We start from the raw sequence: 20995 nt of genomic DNA on the forward strand, positions 1-20995 counted from the left end.
GCTGACTCAGAAAGAAACAGAAAATCTGAACAGACCAACTACTAACAACAAAATTGAACTGGTAATCAAAAAACTAACAAAGAACAAAACCCCTGGATCTGATGGCTTCACTGCTGAATTTTATCAAACATTTAGTGAAGACCTAATACCCATCCTCCTTAAAGTTTTCCAAACAGTAGAAGAAGAGGGAATACTTCCAAACTCATTCTATGAGGCCAGCATCACTCCAATACCAAAACCAGGCAAAGACGGCAGAAGAAAAGAAAATTAGAGACCAATATCCCTGATGAACATAGATGAAAATATTCTACAAAATATTAGCAAACCAAATTCAAAAATACATCAAAAAGATCATCCATAATGATCAAGTAGGATTTATTCCAGGGATGCAAGGATGGTACAACATTCAAAAACCCATCAACATCATCCACCACATCAACAAAAAGAAGGACAAAAACCACATGATCATCTCCATAGATGCTGAAAAAGCATTTGACAAAATCCAACATCCATTCATGATAAAAAATCTCAATAAAATGGGTATAGAGGGCAAGTACCTCAACATAATAAAGGCCATATATGATAAACTGACAGCCAACATCATACTTGACAGTGAGAAGCAAAAAGCTTTTACTCTAAGATTGGGAACAAGACAAGGATGCCCAATCTCCCCACTGTTATTCAACATAGTACTGGGGGTCCTAGCCATGGCAATCAGACAAAACAAAGAAATAAAAGGAATCCAGATTGGCAAGGAAGAAGTTAAACTGTCCCTGTTTGCAGATGACATGATATTGTACATAAAAAACCCTAAAGAATCCACACCAAAACTACTAGATCTAATATCTGAATTCAGCAAAGTTGCAGGACACATAATTAATACACAGAAATCTGTGGCATTACTTTATACTAACAATAAATTAGCAGAAAGTAAAATCAGGAAAACAATTGCATTCACAGTTGCATCAAAAAGAATAAAATACCTAGGAATAAACCTAAACAAGGAATTGAAAGACCTACACTGTGAAAACTACAAGACACTCCTGAGAGAAACTAAAGAAGATACTAGTAAATGGAAACACATCCCATGCTTATGGATAGGAAGAATTAATATTGTTCAAAATGGCCATCTTGCCTAAAGCAATCTACAGATTTAATGCAATTCCTATCATAATACCAACAGCATACTTCAATGAACTAGGGGAAAATGTTCTAAAGTTCATATGGAACCACAAATAACCCTGAATAGTCAAAGCAGTCCTGAGAGGAAGAATAAAGCTGGGGGGATTATGCTCCCCAACTTCAAGCTCTACTACAAAGCCACAGTAATCAAGATAATTTGGTACTGGCACAATAACAGACCCATAGACCAATGGAACAGACTAGAGAGCCCTGATTTAAACCCAAGCATATATGGTCAATTAACATATGATAAAGGAGCCATGGATATACAATGGGGAAATGACAGCCTCTTCAACAGCTGGTGTTGGCAAAACTGGACAGCTACATGCAGGAGAATGAAACTTGATTATTGTTTAACCGCATACACAAAAGTAAACACTAAATGGGTCAAAGACCTGAAGGTAAGTCATGAAACCATAAAATTCTTAGAAGACAACATAGGCAAAAAACTTCTGAATATAAGCACGAGCAACTTCTTCCTGAACGCATCTCCTTGAGCCAGGGAAACAAAAGCAAAAAATGAATACATGGGAGTACATCAAACCAAAAAGTTTCTATATGGCAAAGGATCCATCAACAGAGCAAAAAAGCAAAAAGACATCCTACAGTATAGGGGAAATATCTGTAAACGACATATCTGACAATGGGTTAACATCCAAAATATATAAAGAACTCACAGGACTCAACACCCAAAAAGCAAATAACCCGATTAACAAATGGACAGAGGATAGGAAGAGACAGTTCTCCAAAGAAGAAATTCAGATGGGCAACAGGCACATGAAAAGACGCACCACATCACTAATCATCAGGGAAATGCAAATTAAAACCACAATGAATATCACCTCACACCAGTAAGGATGTCCAGCATTGAAAAAACTAAGAACAACAAATGCTGGCGAGGATGCAGAGAAGAGGGAACCCTCCTACACTGCTGGTGGGAATGGAAACTAGTTAAACCATTGTGGAAAGCAATACGGAGGTTCCTTAAAAAACTAAAAATAGAAATACCATTTGACCCAGGAATCCCACTCCTTGGAATTTACCTAAAGAATACAACTTCTCAGATTCAAAAAGACATATTTACCCCTATGTTTATTGCAGCACTATTTCCAATAGCCAAGATATGGAAGCAACCTAAGTGTCCATCAGTAGATGAATGCATAAAGAAGAAGTGGTACATATATACAATGGAATACTATTCAGCCATAAGAAAGAAACAAACTTTACCATTTGCAACAACATGGATGGAGCTGGAAGATATTATACTCAGCAAAATAAGCCAGGTGGAGAAAGACAAATGTCAAATGATTTCCCTCATTTGTGGAGTACAACAACAAAGCAAAACTGAAGGAACAAAATAGCAGCAGACTCACAGACTCCAAGAAGGGAGTAGTGGTTACCAAAGGGAAGGGATGTTGGAGGGCAGGTGAGGAAGGAGGGAGAAGGGAATTGAGGGGTATTATGTTTAGTACACATGGTGTGGGGGATCACAGGGAAAACAATGCAGCACAGAGAAGGCAAACAGTGAATCTGTGGCATCTTACTTCACTGATGGACAGTGATTGGATTGGGCTACAGGTGGAGACTTGATAATATGGGTAAATGTAGTGACCACATTGTTTTTTCATGTACAACCTTCATAAGAGTGATATCAATAATATCTTAATAAAAATTTTTTTTAAATAAAATAAAATAAATCACATCAAAAAATAAAATAAATGTTTGAAAACCACTGCCCTAGCAGTTCAAGTCTAGAGTGGAAACATGATTAAGACTGGAGGTACACATCTGGGAAACATTACTGAAATGAAAGTTTAAGTTGGGTAGGGTAAATGTGATTAAGGAGGAGGAAGAAAAAGTAAGTTGCATGGCCACAAATTTAAGAAATGTCTACTTTCAGTAGGTAGGACAAGGAAATGGGAAAAGCAAAGGAAGAAAAGAAATGGCCACAAAGGTCAGGGAAGAAATCAGGACATAAACACAAAAGACGTGTAGAGAAATGTTCATGAAGGGCAGGAAAATCATATCAAAGAGAGTTTAGCAACTAAAGAGAATGGAGGATTTCAAGACAAAATAGGTACCAGTAACCTTGAGGGGAAGAAGAAAGAGATGGGACCAAATATGCACTGAAAGAAATTCCAGAGTGACTATAACAAACACATTCTTCTCCCATGTAATTTCAAAGAATGGGAGGAGAAAATACTATGTAAGCAATCATCAGGGGAGGTCTATATACCTGAGGTCTTAGAAGAACCCCAGAAAGAGAGACTAAGCTTTTAAAAAAGATTTAAAATGACTGATGGAACAAGATAAAGAAAAAACAGAAAAGACTTGAGGTTGTACAGTTGGCAAGACATGGGGGATATAACAATAGAAAGGAGGGAAAACAAAGAAAGGAAAAAAGAGAGGAAAGCCTTGTTTGATCCTAGAATTATAGCAGTAACAACAAAAATAAGGATTATTTTCCAGAGCTTGAGGGGAAAATACTGTCTATTCGTTACATTAATACCAACTCCCAAATCTCCTAGTATCTGTTTTGTAAATATTACACAAACCTACCTACACAGATTGGATATTAAAGTAGAATGGAGGACAACAAAGATGATAAGAGTCACAGAACACTGCAACACTTCAAGGAAGCTAATTTTATTTCTATTACAGAAATGAGGAAACTGAAGTTCATGCAGTTAAGCAACCTGTCCAACTCCACAGAAAATAAAAAAAATAAGAATACAAATCTAGAGCTCTCTGATTTCAAAGCCTACGGCTCTTTACACTTCATGCACTGAAGCACATTTTTAGATTAGGTGTTTAAATGTGGAATATTTGCCAAGTAAAATTATAATTAAAAATAAAATACATACTTGGAATAAACCAGTAATCACCTAGTAAAGGCAAAAGTTCCAAGCAATGGGAGTTATGGATTTGTTCCTACTTGTGACCAGTATGTTGTAGAAATAAAGTCTAATATTCTTCTTTATGCCCCTTAAAGACTAAAAGGGAAAGACATAAACATTTTTGGATAAGTGACTGTAAGTATCCCATAAATAATTTAAACTAAAACAGTGTGAAGAGATAAGGAAATAACAGCAAAGCCCTATTTCTTATCTTAAAACATGGTTTCTAAGCTCAGAAAACTAGCTGCCAACACTTAAGGAGCTGTCTGGCAATTCTTAAGACTAAGCACATCTGCTCAGAGCCACTTCTCACATGGGATAGTTTCCAAAAACATTATGAATCAAAACTAGTGATCCATAAATTCCAGATTTCTATAGCATTTTCATAATAGAAGACACAATATTATTCAAATTGAACATGAAACATCTGAGAAAAATCTGTTAGTTCAGCTAAAATAAAACCATTACCTGGCAAAAGTACATATAAATATATTTAAAGATATATGACAATTAATGGCACATATATTATTTTTGGAAAAAAAAAGCATGCATCTATAAAATGTTAAAAATGAACACAATGAATATCCAGTGATAATATAATTTAATCTTTGTTGCATTAAACATAGAATATATTTAGAATTACATTCCTATCATATCAGATCTTATGTTCTTCAATAAAATCACTTATTTATAAATCATTTTACTATCACATTTTTAAGATTTCCTGGATTTTATTTCATATTTAAAAGGAGTGTGCACTAAACACACAAAAAACTTAAATGCATCTATTTTGCATTCAAATTTTGAGATTACTGGTAATTAAAAGAGATTTAAAAGTCTATGTTAATATAGCTTAAAGCCTGGATGTGTAATGAGAAACACTGAAAAATCTTTTAATTCATTCTGCAAAGCTACTATTAATCATATTAAAAATTTTTTTTTCAAATGTGTTGTTTTGGAAATCAACCTACTAAATGGATGTATATTACTACACAGTTGAAGAATATAATTTTCTGAATACTGACATTCTAAGAAAACAGGTGTGCCCCCAAAAGTCTAATGGCAAAGTACACAAATAGAAAACTCATGTAAATTAGTTTCTCTTTGCCCCTTCAATGAAGTGCAATTTAATTATCTAATTAACTGACTTAATGACTCAAAAAATATTTTCTGAGCACTTGTCTTGTACCTAGCATTGTCTTAGATGATGGTAAGATAAAAATGACTGAATTATGATCCACACCTTAAGGAGCTTAAAAACGAGCAAAGGGAGACTGAACGGTAAAGAATTAAGCTCACTGAAGTCTAGTGATAGATACACGGTCTGTGGCTGAGGCACAGAGGGTGGCATCTTTGGTTCCACCCAGGGAGACAAAGACCATACAGAGTCAGGAAAAGATTTCTAGAAGGTGTGGCACTTGAGCCAGACCTTGAAAGTTGAGAGGATATTCATCAGTAAAGAGCATTTAGACAGCCTGAACAATGTGAGCAAAACCAGAGTCATGAAGTAGCATGGCTTGGTTGGAAAACTAAAAATAGTTCAGGAAACTGAGGTGAGGAGTGACAAGATATAAAATAGCCAGGGATCAGGTCATAGATAAGTTTATGCCATGCTGGGTAATATGGATTATATCCTACAGGTATTTAGTAGCATTGAAGGAGAATGACATGATCAGATTTTATATCTGATCTTTTGGAAGATCATTTTGATGACAGCATGAAAAAGAAAGATGGGAAGGGAGTGAGCCAATTTGGAGGTTACTGCAGTAGCTCAGATGAGATGATGGACTGAGCAATGTCAATGACAGTATCAGTAATGCAGAAGTGAAGGATCTGAGAGACATTTAGAAGGCAGAGTTGGGAGAGAAAGGAATTTAGGATGTGTCCTAGTTTTCTGAAGCAGGAGGATGTTATCATTCACAAAGACAAAGAGAAGCAGGAGATGACAATAAGCTCAGTTGAGGGCCTCTGACCCATCTGGGCAGAGATAACCAGGAGAAACTCTACATAGAAAAATTTAATGGGGACTCATCTTTAAAGAGGATTGAAGTCACAAAAGTATGCATGAGATGAAATGGGTCAGATTACAGCAATTTTGAGACTATTATATCATATATAAACTTATTAAAGATTGCTTCTACACTCAGAGCACACATGTATATATTTAAGTTCTTAATAAATATAAAATAAATTAACAAGTTATAGATTCTTTATATGAAGATAAAATCTCTGCTAGTGAGGTCATTCTTTAGGGGCTAAAATTATTTTTAATAAATATCCTGATGACGCCACCCTGCTAAGAGGATAATTTGGACTCTGATTCAATCCTTTAGTCAGTCTTTACAGCACATCCTTTAATAGTATTTTTGAATTAATACACACACTGAAAGATATATGCAAATGACTGTCCTTTCCTTCAAAGACTTTACAAGGCATATGTAAAATCTTAGTACATATGACTTGAAAAATAATCATTTCCATAATGCAGCTGGATATATATTATAAACAAATATACATGACAAAAAAGCACTGAAAGAGAAATAGCATAAAGTCTCAGTTAAAATAAGTAAATGTTGAGTATATCCACAAGAAGAGTAAAAATCTGGCAGAATGAATGAGAGAAGTCTTCCTGGAGAAGACAAGTTTCAACCAGATTTAGAAAGCTATACATTTTCTGAGAAACTGAGTAATGATCAAAAGCAGAAAAAGGAAACCAAAAGTTCTTTCATGAGAAACAGCAAAATGACTATTTTGAGCAGTCTGTACATAAATGGAGGGTTGTAGAGGACCAGGAAAATGAAGGTTCTTAGAAACCAGGCTGGAGAGTTTTATCAGCTATGACAGGGCATCACCAGAAACTCTTAAAAAAAGGAAAATGACAAAAGCTTTCATTATAAGTTCACGATTCTAATTTTTTCTTTGCACCATATTATCAGACAATTGAAACTAGCATGTTTTTATAAGTACAAATTTAAACAAATCTAGTTTTTAAAGACTTTCTAATTCAGTTACTCTTGGCATGGTTATATAGGGTATCTCAAAACCTAAATTCTAGTAATGTCAATATGCCCATCATTCAGATATGTCCAACTTGAAAACAACACCATCTTCCCTAAAAGAAGCATCTGCTTATCCTTATGTTCTTTCAAATCTATGGCAGGAAAAGCAAGCACAGTTTTATGTATACAATTCTTAACTGCTTAATGTTAAGTTATGGAATATTGTCAGTAAATATTATGGCAAAATTGCTCATGGACAATTAAACACTGAAGACCATTTAGGCTTTAGAAAAATCACAACTGGCTTTACTAATTTCTAATCTCAATTTATAATTTTTAGGTTTGAGTGTCCAAAAGCCAAATGAAACTTCCACCCAGATGTCAAAAAACAATGTACCCACTCATCATCCTTTCTTGAACAACTTTCATTATTGACTTCCTTACTGCTGTGAATTCCGTCAGAGCCAGGTTTAGAAACTCATTAGGCGATTATATAAGACGTGAGTTCTAATTTGGCTTTTCCAAGAATTCTTTGTGCAACCTTGGATATGACGAATAGTTTCTGAGCATTTGGTTCAGTTTGGTTTCTTCTCAAAATTAGGAAGTTAAACTAAGATGATCACTGAGGTACTGCTGGCAACCAAATTCCATGATTCTTCTCTTGTCCTTTAGCCTAGTATCACCAAGTTCTACTCATTTTTCCTAGATAAAATCTTTTATATGCATTTTTATTTTCTATTTCTATTTCTATTTCTATTACCATCATATGATCACAGGTCTTTATGAACCAATTTCCTTATTCATCTTCCTTCCAGAATCTCCACACCCTGACTTATCCTATATGTACCACAAATCTTATATATTTTTTCTTCTATTCTCTTCTGAACCTTGAATGCAGAGTTGAGTTATCACACTATTCTTTCCATGAGGCATTATCACTATTATCTGTGAAAGACTGCTCTCATTCTTCTTCATTTTGTCAATTCACATTAAAATGTGATATATCCTTGGATATATACATACACTGGTAAAATATATACTGTTATTTGCATGTCGATATTATGCTATAGATCCATATTTCTTTTTACTTCCTTAATATCAATTTTTTTAAAAGAACTATCTATGTTGCTGTAACTACATCTTTACATGTAAGTAATGTTTCTAAATGATGCACAGTATTCCACAGGATGCACTTCCTACATTTTACCTGTCCACTTCCTTAGTGACACCTAGGTTGCCTCCAATTCCCTACTTCTACAAATAGTCTCACTCCACAGAGACAATCACTAATTTGAAGTTAGGGTATATCATTACTGGAAGTGTTTTTATTTTATTCTCCTATAATATATATATATATTCATATATATAATTAAAAATATATCCATAATCACTATTGTTTAAAACATTTAAAATGTATATAAATTGTATAATACTGTAATCTCTTTTTGTACCTTGTTATTACACTCCATATTATATTTTCAACATTGGTATTTGGGTATGAAGTAGTATCACATTGTTTTAACTAACATTTTCCCCGAGTGCTATGACTTTTAAAATGTTTGTTCATATCCTTTACCCAATTTTCTGTGGATTTTTATTTATTATTATTGATGCTTAATGTAACCTCAATACTAATGCATTGGCAGTTACATGTAGTATTGCAAATGTCTTCTCACAGACTATGGGTTGACTTTTCATTTGCCTCAAATTGATTTTTGTAACAGGAGTTCTACATTTTAACATAGTTAATACATTAATCTTTTCCTTTTTGGCTTGCATTTAAATTGTGGTTAAGAAATACTTCCCTAGAAAAACATTAAGGAGAGATTATTTTGATATTTTAATGCAAAATCTGTAAAATTTTGCTTTCTACATTTAGGTATTTAATTTATAAAGCCATACAAATATCTAATACAAAAAGAAAAACATTACAGTTTTTTTATGAAAAGAAAGATATTACAGATTATTTTCATAGAAATAACCATTCCTAAAATGATTGTTTCCCTACTGATTTATAATGGCATTTGTCATATACTATACTTCTATATATACTCTTTATTCTGTGCTATTCTGCAAAACTCAAGTTCCCATAAATAACATTACATTTTATTCTTCTACAGAATAGTTTTGGTAAATTATACTTTACTATTTCATGATGTTAGGATTAGATTATCAAGTTTCTCTCTCATTCACATGTACATACACACAAACTATAGGCATTTTAATATAAATTACAATTCAGTCCATGGCAATGCCATTCTCAGTTGTGGAATAAAATTTAGAGTCATCTTGATGCCTCAATCTCTCTCTCTGTTGTTTCCATACAATCTATCTGATAAATGCCCTTTATAATAAAATTTTAATTCTAAGTATAGTGCTTTTCTGAGCTGAGTCATTCCAGAGAATCACTGAGCTTGGGGGCTGTGGAACATTTAATAAATGTTTGTAGTCAGTTGGTAGCAGTATGGGTAGCCTGGGGACCCCTGAACTTGTGGCTGGTGTCTGAGTGAGGTAGTCTTGTTGGGAATTTTGCTCTTATCCCATGAAGTCTGTACTAACTCTGGCTAGTTAGTACCATAACTGATATACTTTTATACCATCTAAGGTATTTTATAATGGACTTACACTATTTTTATAATAAAAAACTACCTCCATTTTTAAAAAATGACAAGATCTTGCACTTAAAAAAATCATTACTATTTTAAACTGAAAATCAGTAACATCTAAAGAAATAAGGAAGACCAAATAAAAGCCCACAAGTATAAATGTCTAGGGAAAAAGAAAGTAAATGCATTTAAATTAAATTAAATAATAAAGTTGATGAAAGCGAATATAAATATAAAGAGTGGTACATAAAATTTTATAAAATAAAGAATTATTTTAAAAAACCCAATATATTATTTTGCAGGGAAAACCCATGACAGTGGGAAAATAAATAGCAAGGTTTAACAATAACTTACATTTTTTATAATATTTAAATTTATATTATAATTAAAAGATATTTCTAAATGACTGGATCATAGAACAAAACCTTAATGACTACACTTCTGAATTTTATGTATTATGACTAAGGAGAATGATGAGTGAAAACACTATTTTTGGCTTTTTGGAGTTTTCCTGTGAAGTTTATTAATGCAATAATTATTAAACCACTGGACCACAATATATATATACAGTATTAAGTTGACTAATTTTTAAAAACCCTTTATTGTCTTCCTTCTCTTCACCTTCCCAGTCTGACTTACTTCCCTACTTCTTTAACTGGTGATATCCAGTATAACCTCTAAAATAAGTGACATGATTTGGAACTCTTTTCTTAGGGTCTGCTTAACGGAATCCAAAGGAAGATATGTATAGAAATTTTTTGTCTAAAAGAATTGAATTTCTTCCATTAGCACTGCTAATATCATCATGGAATATCCCTTCATATATGTATTATAGTTGTGGCCTGACTAATAAGCTTGATTTCAGACTTCCCATTCCAACAAGTCATATATGCAAAAAGCTTAAAAGGGAGGTAAAAACACTCATGGGAAAAATTACGGCATCATCACTTCCCTGAAGAAAAATAATTATTAATAAAATAACAAAATCCATTTTAAAATACCTAAGTTGTTTCTGGAGTTGCTCAATTTCCATACTTTGTTCTGTTACTGTTTTCAGAAAGTGTTGGTTAGTCTGCCACAAGAAAAAAAAAATAGAAGCATTTAGTATTAGGATATTTTAAACTATATCTTTAAGGATTATCTATGGGGCATATAAATAGAAAAAAATGAAGTCAGGATAATGATTAGATTTTTTGACAGTAAAATATACCCCTGGCCATCTTTCCTCACCTTTACTACATCAGTATACAACTGCTTCGCCTCACACTGTGTCCACATTTCGATGTCTTATGGCTTTCTCTGGCCATCTGAGCCTATTTTGCTCACCTGTTTAGAAGATTACAGGTGTTGCAGAATTCATGTCCCCAGCCTGCTCTGGTAGAGGTCAATAACAGTGACTGAAGGGAATTGGTGTGTAAATATCCCAAATTCCTGAGCCTCAAGGTGGGATAACTCTGAGTACTCTTCTTTACACTGGCTTCCAGAATTCATTAGTGGGATGAGGTTTCACTTAGTTACCCACAGCATTAATTTGCCTGATTGTTAAAAACTCTTTATTGACTTCCTTCTTTCCCTTCTTATTTCTGCACTCCGCTAGGATTATCTCCTAGATAAACAACATGCTTTTGAACCCTTTTCTCAGGGTCTTTTTGTGAAGGAACCTTAAGTAAGATATGATGTGATCCTCCGCTAGGATTATCTCCTAGATAAACAACATGCTTTTGAACCCTTTTCTCAGGGTCTTTTTGTGAAGGAACCTTAAGTAAGATATGATGTGATCTTCCAAGTGTGGAAAAATTTTTTTCTAAGAGAACTGATTTTTGTCCATAAGTGCAGGTTTTACCGCAATGGTACAATTATTATGCTTATCCTTTTCTATATGTTTAATAGGCAAAGTTATGTAGATTAGAGTTACCTCCTAACTGGTAGCCTTGATTTTAGTCCCTTCCCATCTGGGGTGAAGTTGGGGTTCCTATGGCCAGGATCTTCACTGAACTTAAACCACCTGATGATGTAACCGGCCTATCGCTAGGCTACAGCTTCCACACCTTTAGGCAGTAAGCTACTACTGTGCTATACAGAGAGCTCCGCCCAGTGCTCTGGGTGGAGGTAGAGACGCTAGTGCTTGACCTACCACCAGGAGAACAAGCTGGGTAATAAACCCTTTCACCCCAAAGAACGTTTTGCTGTCAATTTCTTTGGTCACATTGAATCCATAGCGAACTTACCTGGGGCTGAAACCCATTAGCAAGACAACTGGTGAAAGTCGGCAGCGTTCACTGTTGACCAAGGAAAAAGACAGGCTGCCCTTATGGGAGGGGTGCTTTAGTGGGCTGTCCCTGTGAATGGGGAAACAGTGGATCGTCCCCCAATGGGTATGTGGTCTGAGGTGGCTTGCATCCTAGAGGACTGGGCTCCACCCTAGGACTGGACACAAGTGGAGGTGACACCTGAGGCAGTAGGGGTGGCCCTTGGTATAGTAAACAGATCCTTTGAGAAGCAGAGTGCCCATGAGGCAGTGGGGACTGTGGGTTGCCTGCTTCTCACAGTCTTAAAAAGGCCTAAAGAAGAAACCCAAGAAATGGCAGCACAAGAAAACGAGCTGCAAACTTCTGTGGATTCCCTGAGGAGGGAAATGGCACTGATACAAGAGGAGGAAGCACGAGAGCGCCCACAGCAAGGTGCCAATGGAGAGGAGATGGCAGTGCTGCCAGGTGCTCTGAAGGATGAGGAGGCCATCAAGGAAAAAGATGAACTCCTGAGGGGAAGCAAAGGCGGAGGTGGCATGAGAACATCAGCTGCGAAGCATTGAGCTGAAGGTAAGAGACCTTCTGAAGACTGAGCTGGCATTGTTGTGAGGCACTGTAGCAGAGGAGGCACTTGCGGGAGGGGAGAAAAAGGTGTCATCAGTCTCAATAATGGAGGGGCTGGAGAAGGATGAAGGGGTGGTGCCGGAAGCACTGGCACCTTCTGTATTGAAAGCACGCCCAGTGGTCGTAAAGAAAATAAAGACTCAGCAGCTGAAAGTTCCCCAAGGAGAGGAGCAGCCCCCTCCCCAGGTTGTGGAGCACTCTATGGTCCACCCCTACACTCAGGCTGAGCCGGTGGCTGTGGGACTTAGGGGTGGATGGAATTGTTCTGTCGGGATCAGAGATGGGATGGCTGTCTTCCCTGACAGTGCAGCCTGCCTTGAGGCAGCGATTACAAGATGCACATCAGACCCCCGGGAGTCACTCCCTCCTCGATTGGATTATGGCTGCACTTCGTGCTGTGTGGCCCAATCCAGGTCATCTACCATCCTCTCCTGTTAAGATGGCAGACATATGCTGAGCTCCAACAGGTGCTACAAGAGCTAGGCATAAGAAATGCCATCTATAGTCCAGAGAATTATGGCACAGATGAAGAGATTTTCACTACTGGGATGAAAAATATTGTACTTCAAATGGCTCCTATATCCCTCTTTGGGTCTCTAGTGGCCATTCTTTCCCCTCACTTAGGGCATCCCATAATCAAGGTGACATGTACAGTAGCAGACTTAGGAGAGGCAGAAGCAATGAGAATCCAGAACGATATAAGACCTGTTACTCACAAGAAGAATTTACAGGGCCCCATGAAGGTTACAAGGATCCACATGTGGGTTGATTTAATATGGGTAGGAACAGATGGAAGGAAATTAGATGGGAAGTCAAATAGGATCTTACTAAGAGCTATGGCAACAGCTGAAACCAGAGCAGCAGTTCCAGCCATTAAGACCAAAGAGGCAGAGATCAGAGACAGAGCCACGAGTCCGGCCTGTGTGTTTGCAAGACTTCTTGCTGGAGAGTGAGCCAACCTCACTTGAGCCCACACAGGAAGGTGACTGGGGAACATGGATTGACTGAGGGGAAGGTCAAGGTATCTGCCCTGAGGGACCATGGGGAGACTGGAGGCCACATGTTGAAATAGTTATCCATTGGTCCCCAGTGAACATACTATGTGTCCTGGCTCTGGTAGACACAGGGGCTGAATGTTCACTGATTCATGGTAACCCTGAACAGTTCCCCGGGATCCCCACTATTATAGATGGATATGGGGGGAAGGCTATCAGAGTGAAAAAAGCCCAAATTCCTTTGGGAATAAGGCGTCTACCCCCAAAAGAGTATACTGTGTATACATTTCCTATTCCTCAGTATATTTTAGGGATTGATATCCTGCAGGGTCTATGGCTGCAGACCACTGCAGGTGAGTTCAGACTGAGAGTACGTGTGGTAAAGGCATTTCTGAGGGGACATGCTAGGTACCCACCCATAGCTTTGCCTGTGCCTCAGTGGGTGACTAATACCAAACAATACAAGCTGCCTGGAGGGCATAAAGAGATTGGAGAAACTCTCCAGCAGCTGGAAAGGGTGGGTATTATAAAGCCCACCCACAGTCCTTTCAATTTCCCAGTGTTGCCAGTAAAAAAGCCAGATGGCTCCTGGCATATGACTTTGGATTACAGAGAACTGAATAAGGTCATACCCCCTATGCATGCTGCTGCCCCTCTATTGCAGGCTTGGTAGATACTCTCAGCCATGAACTAGGAACATACCATTATGTGGTAGATCTTGCTAATGCCTTCTCTTCCACTGACATTGAGCAGGAAAGTCAGGAACAGTTTGCCTTCACGTGGGAAGGATGGCAATGAACTTTCACCATCTTCCCACAGGGATACCACCACAGTCCCACCATCTGTCATGGACTTGTAGCCCAGGACTTGGCTACATGGGAGAAACCGCCAACAGTGTGGCTGTACCATTATATTAATGTCATGCTCACGTCCGATTCTCTTTCAGATCTAGAAGGTGCAGCACCTAGAGTGCTGCAACGTTTACAGGAGAAAGGATGAGCTGTGAACAGCACCAAGGTTCAGGGACCTGGTTTGTCTGTTAAATTCTTGGGGGTCATCTGGTTGGGTAAGACCGAAGTTATACCAGAAGCAGTTATAAAGTCCAGGCCTTTCCTACCCCCACAACCATAGCATGACTACAGGAATTTCTGCGTCTTCTAGGCTACTGGAGAATGTTTATCCCACACTTGGCGCAAATTCTGAAGGCCTTATACTGGTTCGTACGAAAGGGTGTCAGGTGGGACTGGGATGAGACATGTGCATCTGCCTTTACTACAGAAAAATGGGCAGTCAAGGCCGTGTAGGCCTTGAGTGTGATAGACCTATCAAGACCCTGTGAGCTGGACGTTCATGTCACTGAAGACGGTTATGGCTGGGGTCTCTGGTAGCGGCTTGAACAAACTCGCCAACCCATTGGATTCTGGTCACAACTCTGGAAAGGGGCAGAGATATGATACACTTTGATGGAAAAACAACTGGCTGCCATGTATCATGCCTTGCTAGCTACAGAACCCATCACTGGAATGGCCCTGATAAAGGTAATAATCACCTATCCCATCTTGGGGTGGGTACGAGACTGGATCTAAAAGCCAAGGAGTGGTGTGGCACAAACACCCATACTAGCCAAGTGGGGTGCTTACCTACAGCAGCGTAGTGCCCTCTTTAGTAGCCTCTTGAGTGAAGAACTCCAACGCTTGTTGGGGCCGATGACATATACTAGTGAAAAGCAGGAAGAACTTGCGTTTGAACCATTAGTAGCCGAGAGTCCCTATCAGGAGGGAAAGCCCCTATACCCAAAGATGCATGGTACACAGATGGCTCCAGCCGTGGGCAGCCCCCAAAATGGAGGGCCATAGCTTTCCATCCTAAGACTAAGACGATACGGATGGAAGATGGTGAGGGGAAGAGCAGCCAGTGGACAGAGTTGCGAGCTGTGTGGCTTGTGATCAGCCAGGAGCCCTCCCCTTTAGCTGTCTGCACTGACAGCTGGGCTGTCTATTGGGGCTTGACCCTGTGGCTACCAACCTGGTACCATGCCAACTAGCTGATTGGTCACCGACCCCTTTGGGGATAAGAATTGTGGGAAGACTTATGGGCCTGTGGTCAGACTAAAATAATTCCAGTAAACCATGTGACAGGTCATTTGCCACTGGCATCCCCAGGAAATAATGAAGCAGATAAATTGGCCTAGATACGTTGGTTAGAAGGAAAGCCTCCCTCTAATGTAGCCCAATGGTTACATCAGCATTTGCTGCATGCAGGGCAAAAGACAATGTGGGCTGTAGCCCGTCAGTGTGGCTTGCCTTTGACCTTCGATGAAGTTAGTAGAGCCTGGCAGGAGTGTGTCGTGTGCTCCAAAAGGGACTTACACCGAGTTCCACAGCAACATGGAACAATAGCTAAGGGGCCTATACCCCTCATCATGTGGCAGATAGACTATATTTGGCCTCTACCTGTGTCAGAAGGATATCAGTATGCGATGACTTGTGTGGACACAGCTACTGGAATTCTGGTTGCTTTTCCTACCCGTTGTGCAGACCAGCATAAAACATGTGTCTTATTGCCCAAAAGAAGCCTGAAGTATCTCTTTGCTGCCTATGGCCAACCACAGGTAACTGAGAGTGATCAGGGCACCTATTTTACTGGACATACACTGCAAGAATGGGTGCGACAGCTGGGAATCAAGTGGAAGTTTCATGTGCCATACAACCCTACTGCAGCAGGCATGATAGAGAGGTACAATGGCTTGTTAAAATCTGGACTAAAGTCAGATACCAATAGTCTGCACAGACGGTCAGTCCACTTATGGACCGTGCTATGGCGTTTGAAGGAGAGAGCCCGAAAAGGAGCCCTGAGCCCCGTAGACATGTTAACACATATGGCTGCCTTCCCTATACAACTGCAAGTACAAACCAAGGAAGAATCACGGAAGCTGGGGTTCGGCCCCTAGAATAACATCTTGCTGCCAGCACTAACTGCCCTGAACCCCGGAGACTCCATTGAGTGGACCTTTCGACACATGGATGAATGATGGCTGGCTCTCCTCCACCTTGGGGACAAGGCCTGGAAGCTGGCCTCCTGTGTATTCCTCGGATAACAGCAGAGTGGCTGCCAAAGGTCACAGTAGTATATCCTGAATGGCCAGAAGGTAGAAGCATCTTATGGTGTTTTGTTTTACCATTATGGCCAGTGCATGCACTTCCAGTAGCACTATATATATAGACCCTTCAGTAACCCCCACTGGGAAAGGAGTAAAAGTATGGTATACTAGACCTAGAAGGGACCCCCTTCCTGCTACAGTCCTATCACAGGACCATTCTCTTGCATGCATCCTACCTGATGGACAAGATTTGCCTATGTTGGTGGCACTAAAACATGTGTCTTATCGCCCCTAAAGTCTTTGTGGATTGGGAACTTCCTCTGGCTTGAGGATTATTATAATTTTTGTTACCTGTATCAAAATCTCGCTGTATCTTGATTTTTATTATCTCTAAGTTTTTGTTATCCTCTGTTGCTATTGTGGAATCTGGTTACAGTGCTCCAGCTTTCTCGCACAGGGACCATTGTGGAAGATTGAAAGCATGTAGATTGTAAGTGAGAATCCTGGAGGGGTGGAGTGTGGGGAAGTTGGGGTTCCTATGGCCAGGATCCTCACTGAACTTAAACCACCTGATGATGTAACTGGCCTGTTGCTAGGCTACCATTTCCACACCTTTAAGCAATAAGCTACTATTGTGCTACATAAAGAGCTTGGCCCAGTACTCTGGGTGGAGGCAGAGACGCTAGTGCTCAACCTACCGCCGGGAGAACAAGCCGGGTAATAAACCCTTTCACCCCAAAGAACGTTTTGCTGTCAATTTCTTTGGTCACATTGAATCCATAGCGATCTTGCCCAGGGCTGAAACCCATTGGCAAGACACCATCCCAAAGATCATACATACATCTCTCCAACTAAAGTCCCCACGGCAGTTTTCATTGTGCTTCTCTCATACTCTACCTTTTGCTGACTTTATATTTTTAGTACACTACTGTAGTTCCTTCTGAAATTGGAATTCCATTCTGCCAGCATTCATCCCTCCATACTCTGTGTGGCCCACTCTAAGGCAGAATTAATTATTTTCTCATTTTGATAAAACTTTACACATACTTTCACAATGCATATAGCAGTATATTTAAATACTATATTTAAAGTTTATATATTCCTGGCTACAATATGAGCCTTTTTTGAAAACTAGCTTCTCCTGGAACTCCCGGTGTTGGGCACATGACTTAGGACATTCTAAGTACTTATACCTTTGAGGAATGAATGAATGAATGAATGAATGAATGCCTTTATTGAGACATGAAAGAGAGCCTGAGGACAGCATCTTCATCTTTATCTTGGGAAGTAGAACTCTGCAGACCAAAATTTAGTATTCAATTCACAGATCCCAATTTAAGACCAACTATCACATGAAGAGAAAGAAAGGTAGTATAATGAGAGGTATGTAAATTACACACACCAGAAAAGTTAACAGAACAAAACAAAACAAAATTGGTGTAAAACTGGGCATGAATCAGGAAAGATATAATGGTTATAAGCAAATAACTGAAGGGTAAGACTTGAAGAAGATGTGAGTTAGTTCTATACTACTCTGAAAGACAAAGCCATGTATCAGTGAGAGGATTCTTACAGAGTATATTCAAAGCAGAGGCTAGATGATCAATTAACTAAAAGCATTTAATGTAAGGATGTCTGTATCATTTGGGGGCATGGATGGCCTTTAACATCATTTCAAATTCTCCTGTGAAGGTATCTCAATGACTTTAGCCCAGACTAATTCACATCTCTGAATTCCTCTATAATGTCTGTAATGAATCACCAATGTTTTATTATATACACTGTCTTGGTACTAAGCATGATTAATGCTTGTGTTTTTGTTATTTGGGAGCACCTTAAAGATACATGATGTACAGTAGTTAGCAGAAGTATAAGTTGGAATTGTGAATCCTAAGGAGCTAGTGGTGGGAACTAACACACTTGCTATCAAGCCTAGTAGGAACTCAATAACTGCATCTTAATATGGCTTTTTTGTTCTCTATTAGTGCTCACAAATAAAATTATATACTATATTAATATTTTGGAATTTGGAGATTCATAAAGGTCCAGAGAAGCATCCTTTTCAATCATCTCTTTTAGTACTTTATTCACTGATTATTTCATATGTCATTCCTGTTTTACCAAGTAGACAGGGCCCTTATGGATAGATAAACACTTCTCTTGCAACTAGAGAACCTGACAGTAAAAAGAACTCAGGATGCAATTAACAAACATTTTGAGTAATTTTATAGAGATGAGAAAATCTTAAGAAAAAGAATATGATTTCAGTAAAGAGAATCTCTATGAATGTGAATTCCTATTGTATCAGTTGCCATAATAAAAAAATATGAACTTGTACCTTCATGTACAATTCAGGTCAGGGCATTTAACCTTCTACATATTACTAATGTACATTGTTCATGAAAGATATTTTATTTAGTTCCTGTATATGTATCAATTTATTGTACATCTATAGAACCCTATTCATTTAATGAGTTTATTCATGTAATCAGAAAACTTTTTAATGGAAACTTTGATTTTTTAAAGGGCACTTTACTTCAAGTTTGATTTTTACCCACACTTGCTCCTGTGACTATGTTCTGCATGCTCTATGAGATAAACAAGATCGTATAGTCACTTATTATCTCCCTTTACACTTAGCAGTCCTGTTTGGTACACATTGGGTATCACTGTACACTGAGAAAAACTATTAAGTTTCAAAATTTATTTTAATCATTTTCCTTTATTTTAGCCACCAGGATAGTCTTTGCTCTTTAGAACACAACTCTCTTTTATCCATCTTGTCATTTTATTGTATCCATAGTTTATTATTCTGCATTTTGTCTGGAAACTGAATTATTGTGCCTTAGACAATTTTATTCTTTCCTGTGAATACACTAATGTTATTTTCCCATGACCTTCATCAGAATGATTTTGGGTTGTTTATAATAAAATAGGGGCTCTGTGACATAAAATACTAAAGGATTATATAATACCTGCAATTTTAGGAGATATACTGAAAGAACAAATAAATATGATGTTAAACTATTAATTTCATGTAGAAATATGATTTCTTAGTTATGGAAATCAGTCATCATTTTGTTCTGGAGTACTTTAATGCTTTTTAAAAACTCTAAGAAGTATATTATCAATAATTATAAATGATTAGTAATTCCAAATGTTAACCTAAGTAAAATAAGGAGAAATTTATTTAATAATTTTTTACATGGTCAAAGGAGAAAAATTTTTAAGTAGAATAAGATTGGATAACTTACTATTGATGCCACAACACCACTCTTAAACAAAGACATTTTCATTAGGTACTAATAAGAATTAGCAGAGTAACTAAGCAAAATGAAGAAAGGAAAGCAAGGAATTACCTGGGAGGTCATAATCATATTACTCAACAATGAGGTAAAATGAAATTCAAAGACAGAAAAGAAGAGTAAAAGGAAAGTGAAAGGTGAAGGGCAGAATAGGGAAGGCTATGTAATCATACATCTTTTAGGAAAAAATTAAAGGGAAATTTAGGTATACCAGTTACTACTGGTGCTCAGTCAAGTAACAGATGGTTCTTGGTGTCCTATTATTTTAAAGGAACTGGGCTTTTCATTTGTTTAACAGTTCCCTTATTCTTTTTATACACCTAGTGGTGTGTTAGATGAAATACTAATAAAGAAGAGTCTTACTCTTGAGGAACTCAGTCTAGATTACGCTCAGAAGATCCTACCAAGGACCTTATGAGTATTGTTAGAGTAGGATATATCTCAGACAGATGTTAGCTTTAGATCTCTAGAAAGCACTGTGAACCTTGTCATGGTATTAAATGTGAAAGAAAAAGAGTACTGTCTATCTCTTTTATTTCAGGCAACATGTTTCTGTTAAGTTTTGCTGGCATAAATATTATTATTAAGAGTCAATTTCTAGTTTACATAAACAAAATGGATATTTTCACTTATCATTTCTATGTTCTCATTAATAACATGAAGTTGCTTGGTCCGTTGTTGAAAATTGGTCAGCTGATCCTACAGCAGGAAGGTGAGGGGTACATAAATAATTTTGTTTGCAACTCATGTTTAAAAGTAACCTAAAATCATTTAAAATCATTATGCCTAAGTCTAGATGAAATTAGTTGTATTTCTTCTATTATTGTGTGAATTACTAGTTGAAGAAATAATAAAACAATTTTTTTAATGACTGACAAATTAAATAAGGTGGCAATGTGGAAACCAATGTAGCTATTTATGTTTTATGTGAAACCACTGTCTCTAAAAGTCTATTAGTAAATAGACATGTGAGAGACACCTTGTCCAATACTGGAAAACCACATTCAAACGCACTCAAACCTACAGTACAAACCATTG

General features: G+C 37.7%; 1 protein-coding gene across 7 annotated transcripts in view; it reads right to left on the bottom strand.

Moving 5' to 3' along the window:
• SCLT1 (sodium channel and clathrin linker 1) overlaps positions 1-20995 on the bottom strand; it is a 200934-nt gene that overhangs the window by 119079 nt on the left and 60860 nt on the right. For 6 of the 7 annotated variants that reach the window (XR_005028388.2, XR_005028387.2, XM_036903384.2 and 3 more), the window contains exon 8: positions 10686-10756. Coding sequence is in view for 5 of the 7 variants with exons in the window: in XM_036903384.2 (XP_036759279.1) it covers positions 10686-10756 (71 nt within the window). In the remaining 2 variants the exon portion in view is untranslated. Of the gene's footprint in view, positions 1-10685; positions 10757-20569; positions 20657-20995 lie in introns of all 7 variants that reach the window. The other variant, XM_057502614.1, reaches the window with a different exon arrangement.

This window comes from Manis pentadactyla, chromosome 5, assembly GCF_030020395.1.
Source record: "Manis pentadactyla isolate mManPen7 chromosome 5, mManPen7.hap1, whole genome shotgun sequence".
In the NCBI taxonomy this organism is placed as follows: domain Eukaryota; kingdom Metazoa; phylum Chordata; class Mammalia; order Pholidota; family Manidae; genus Manis; species Manis pentadactyla.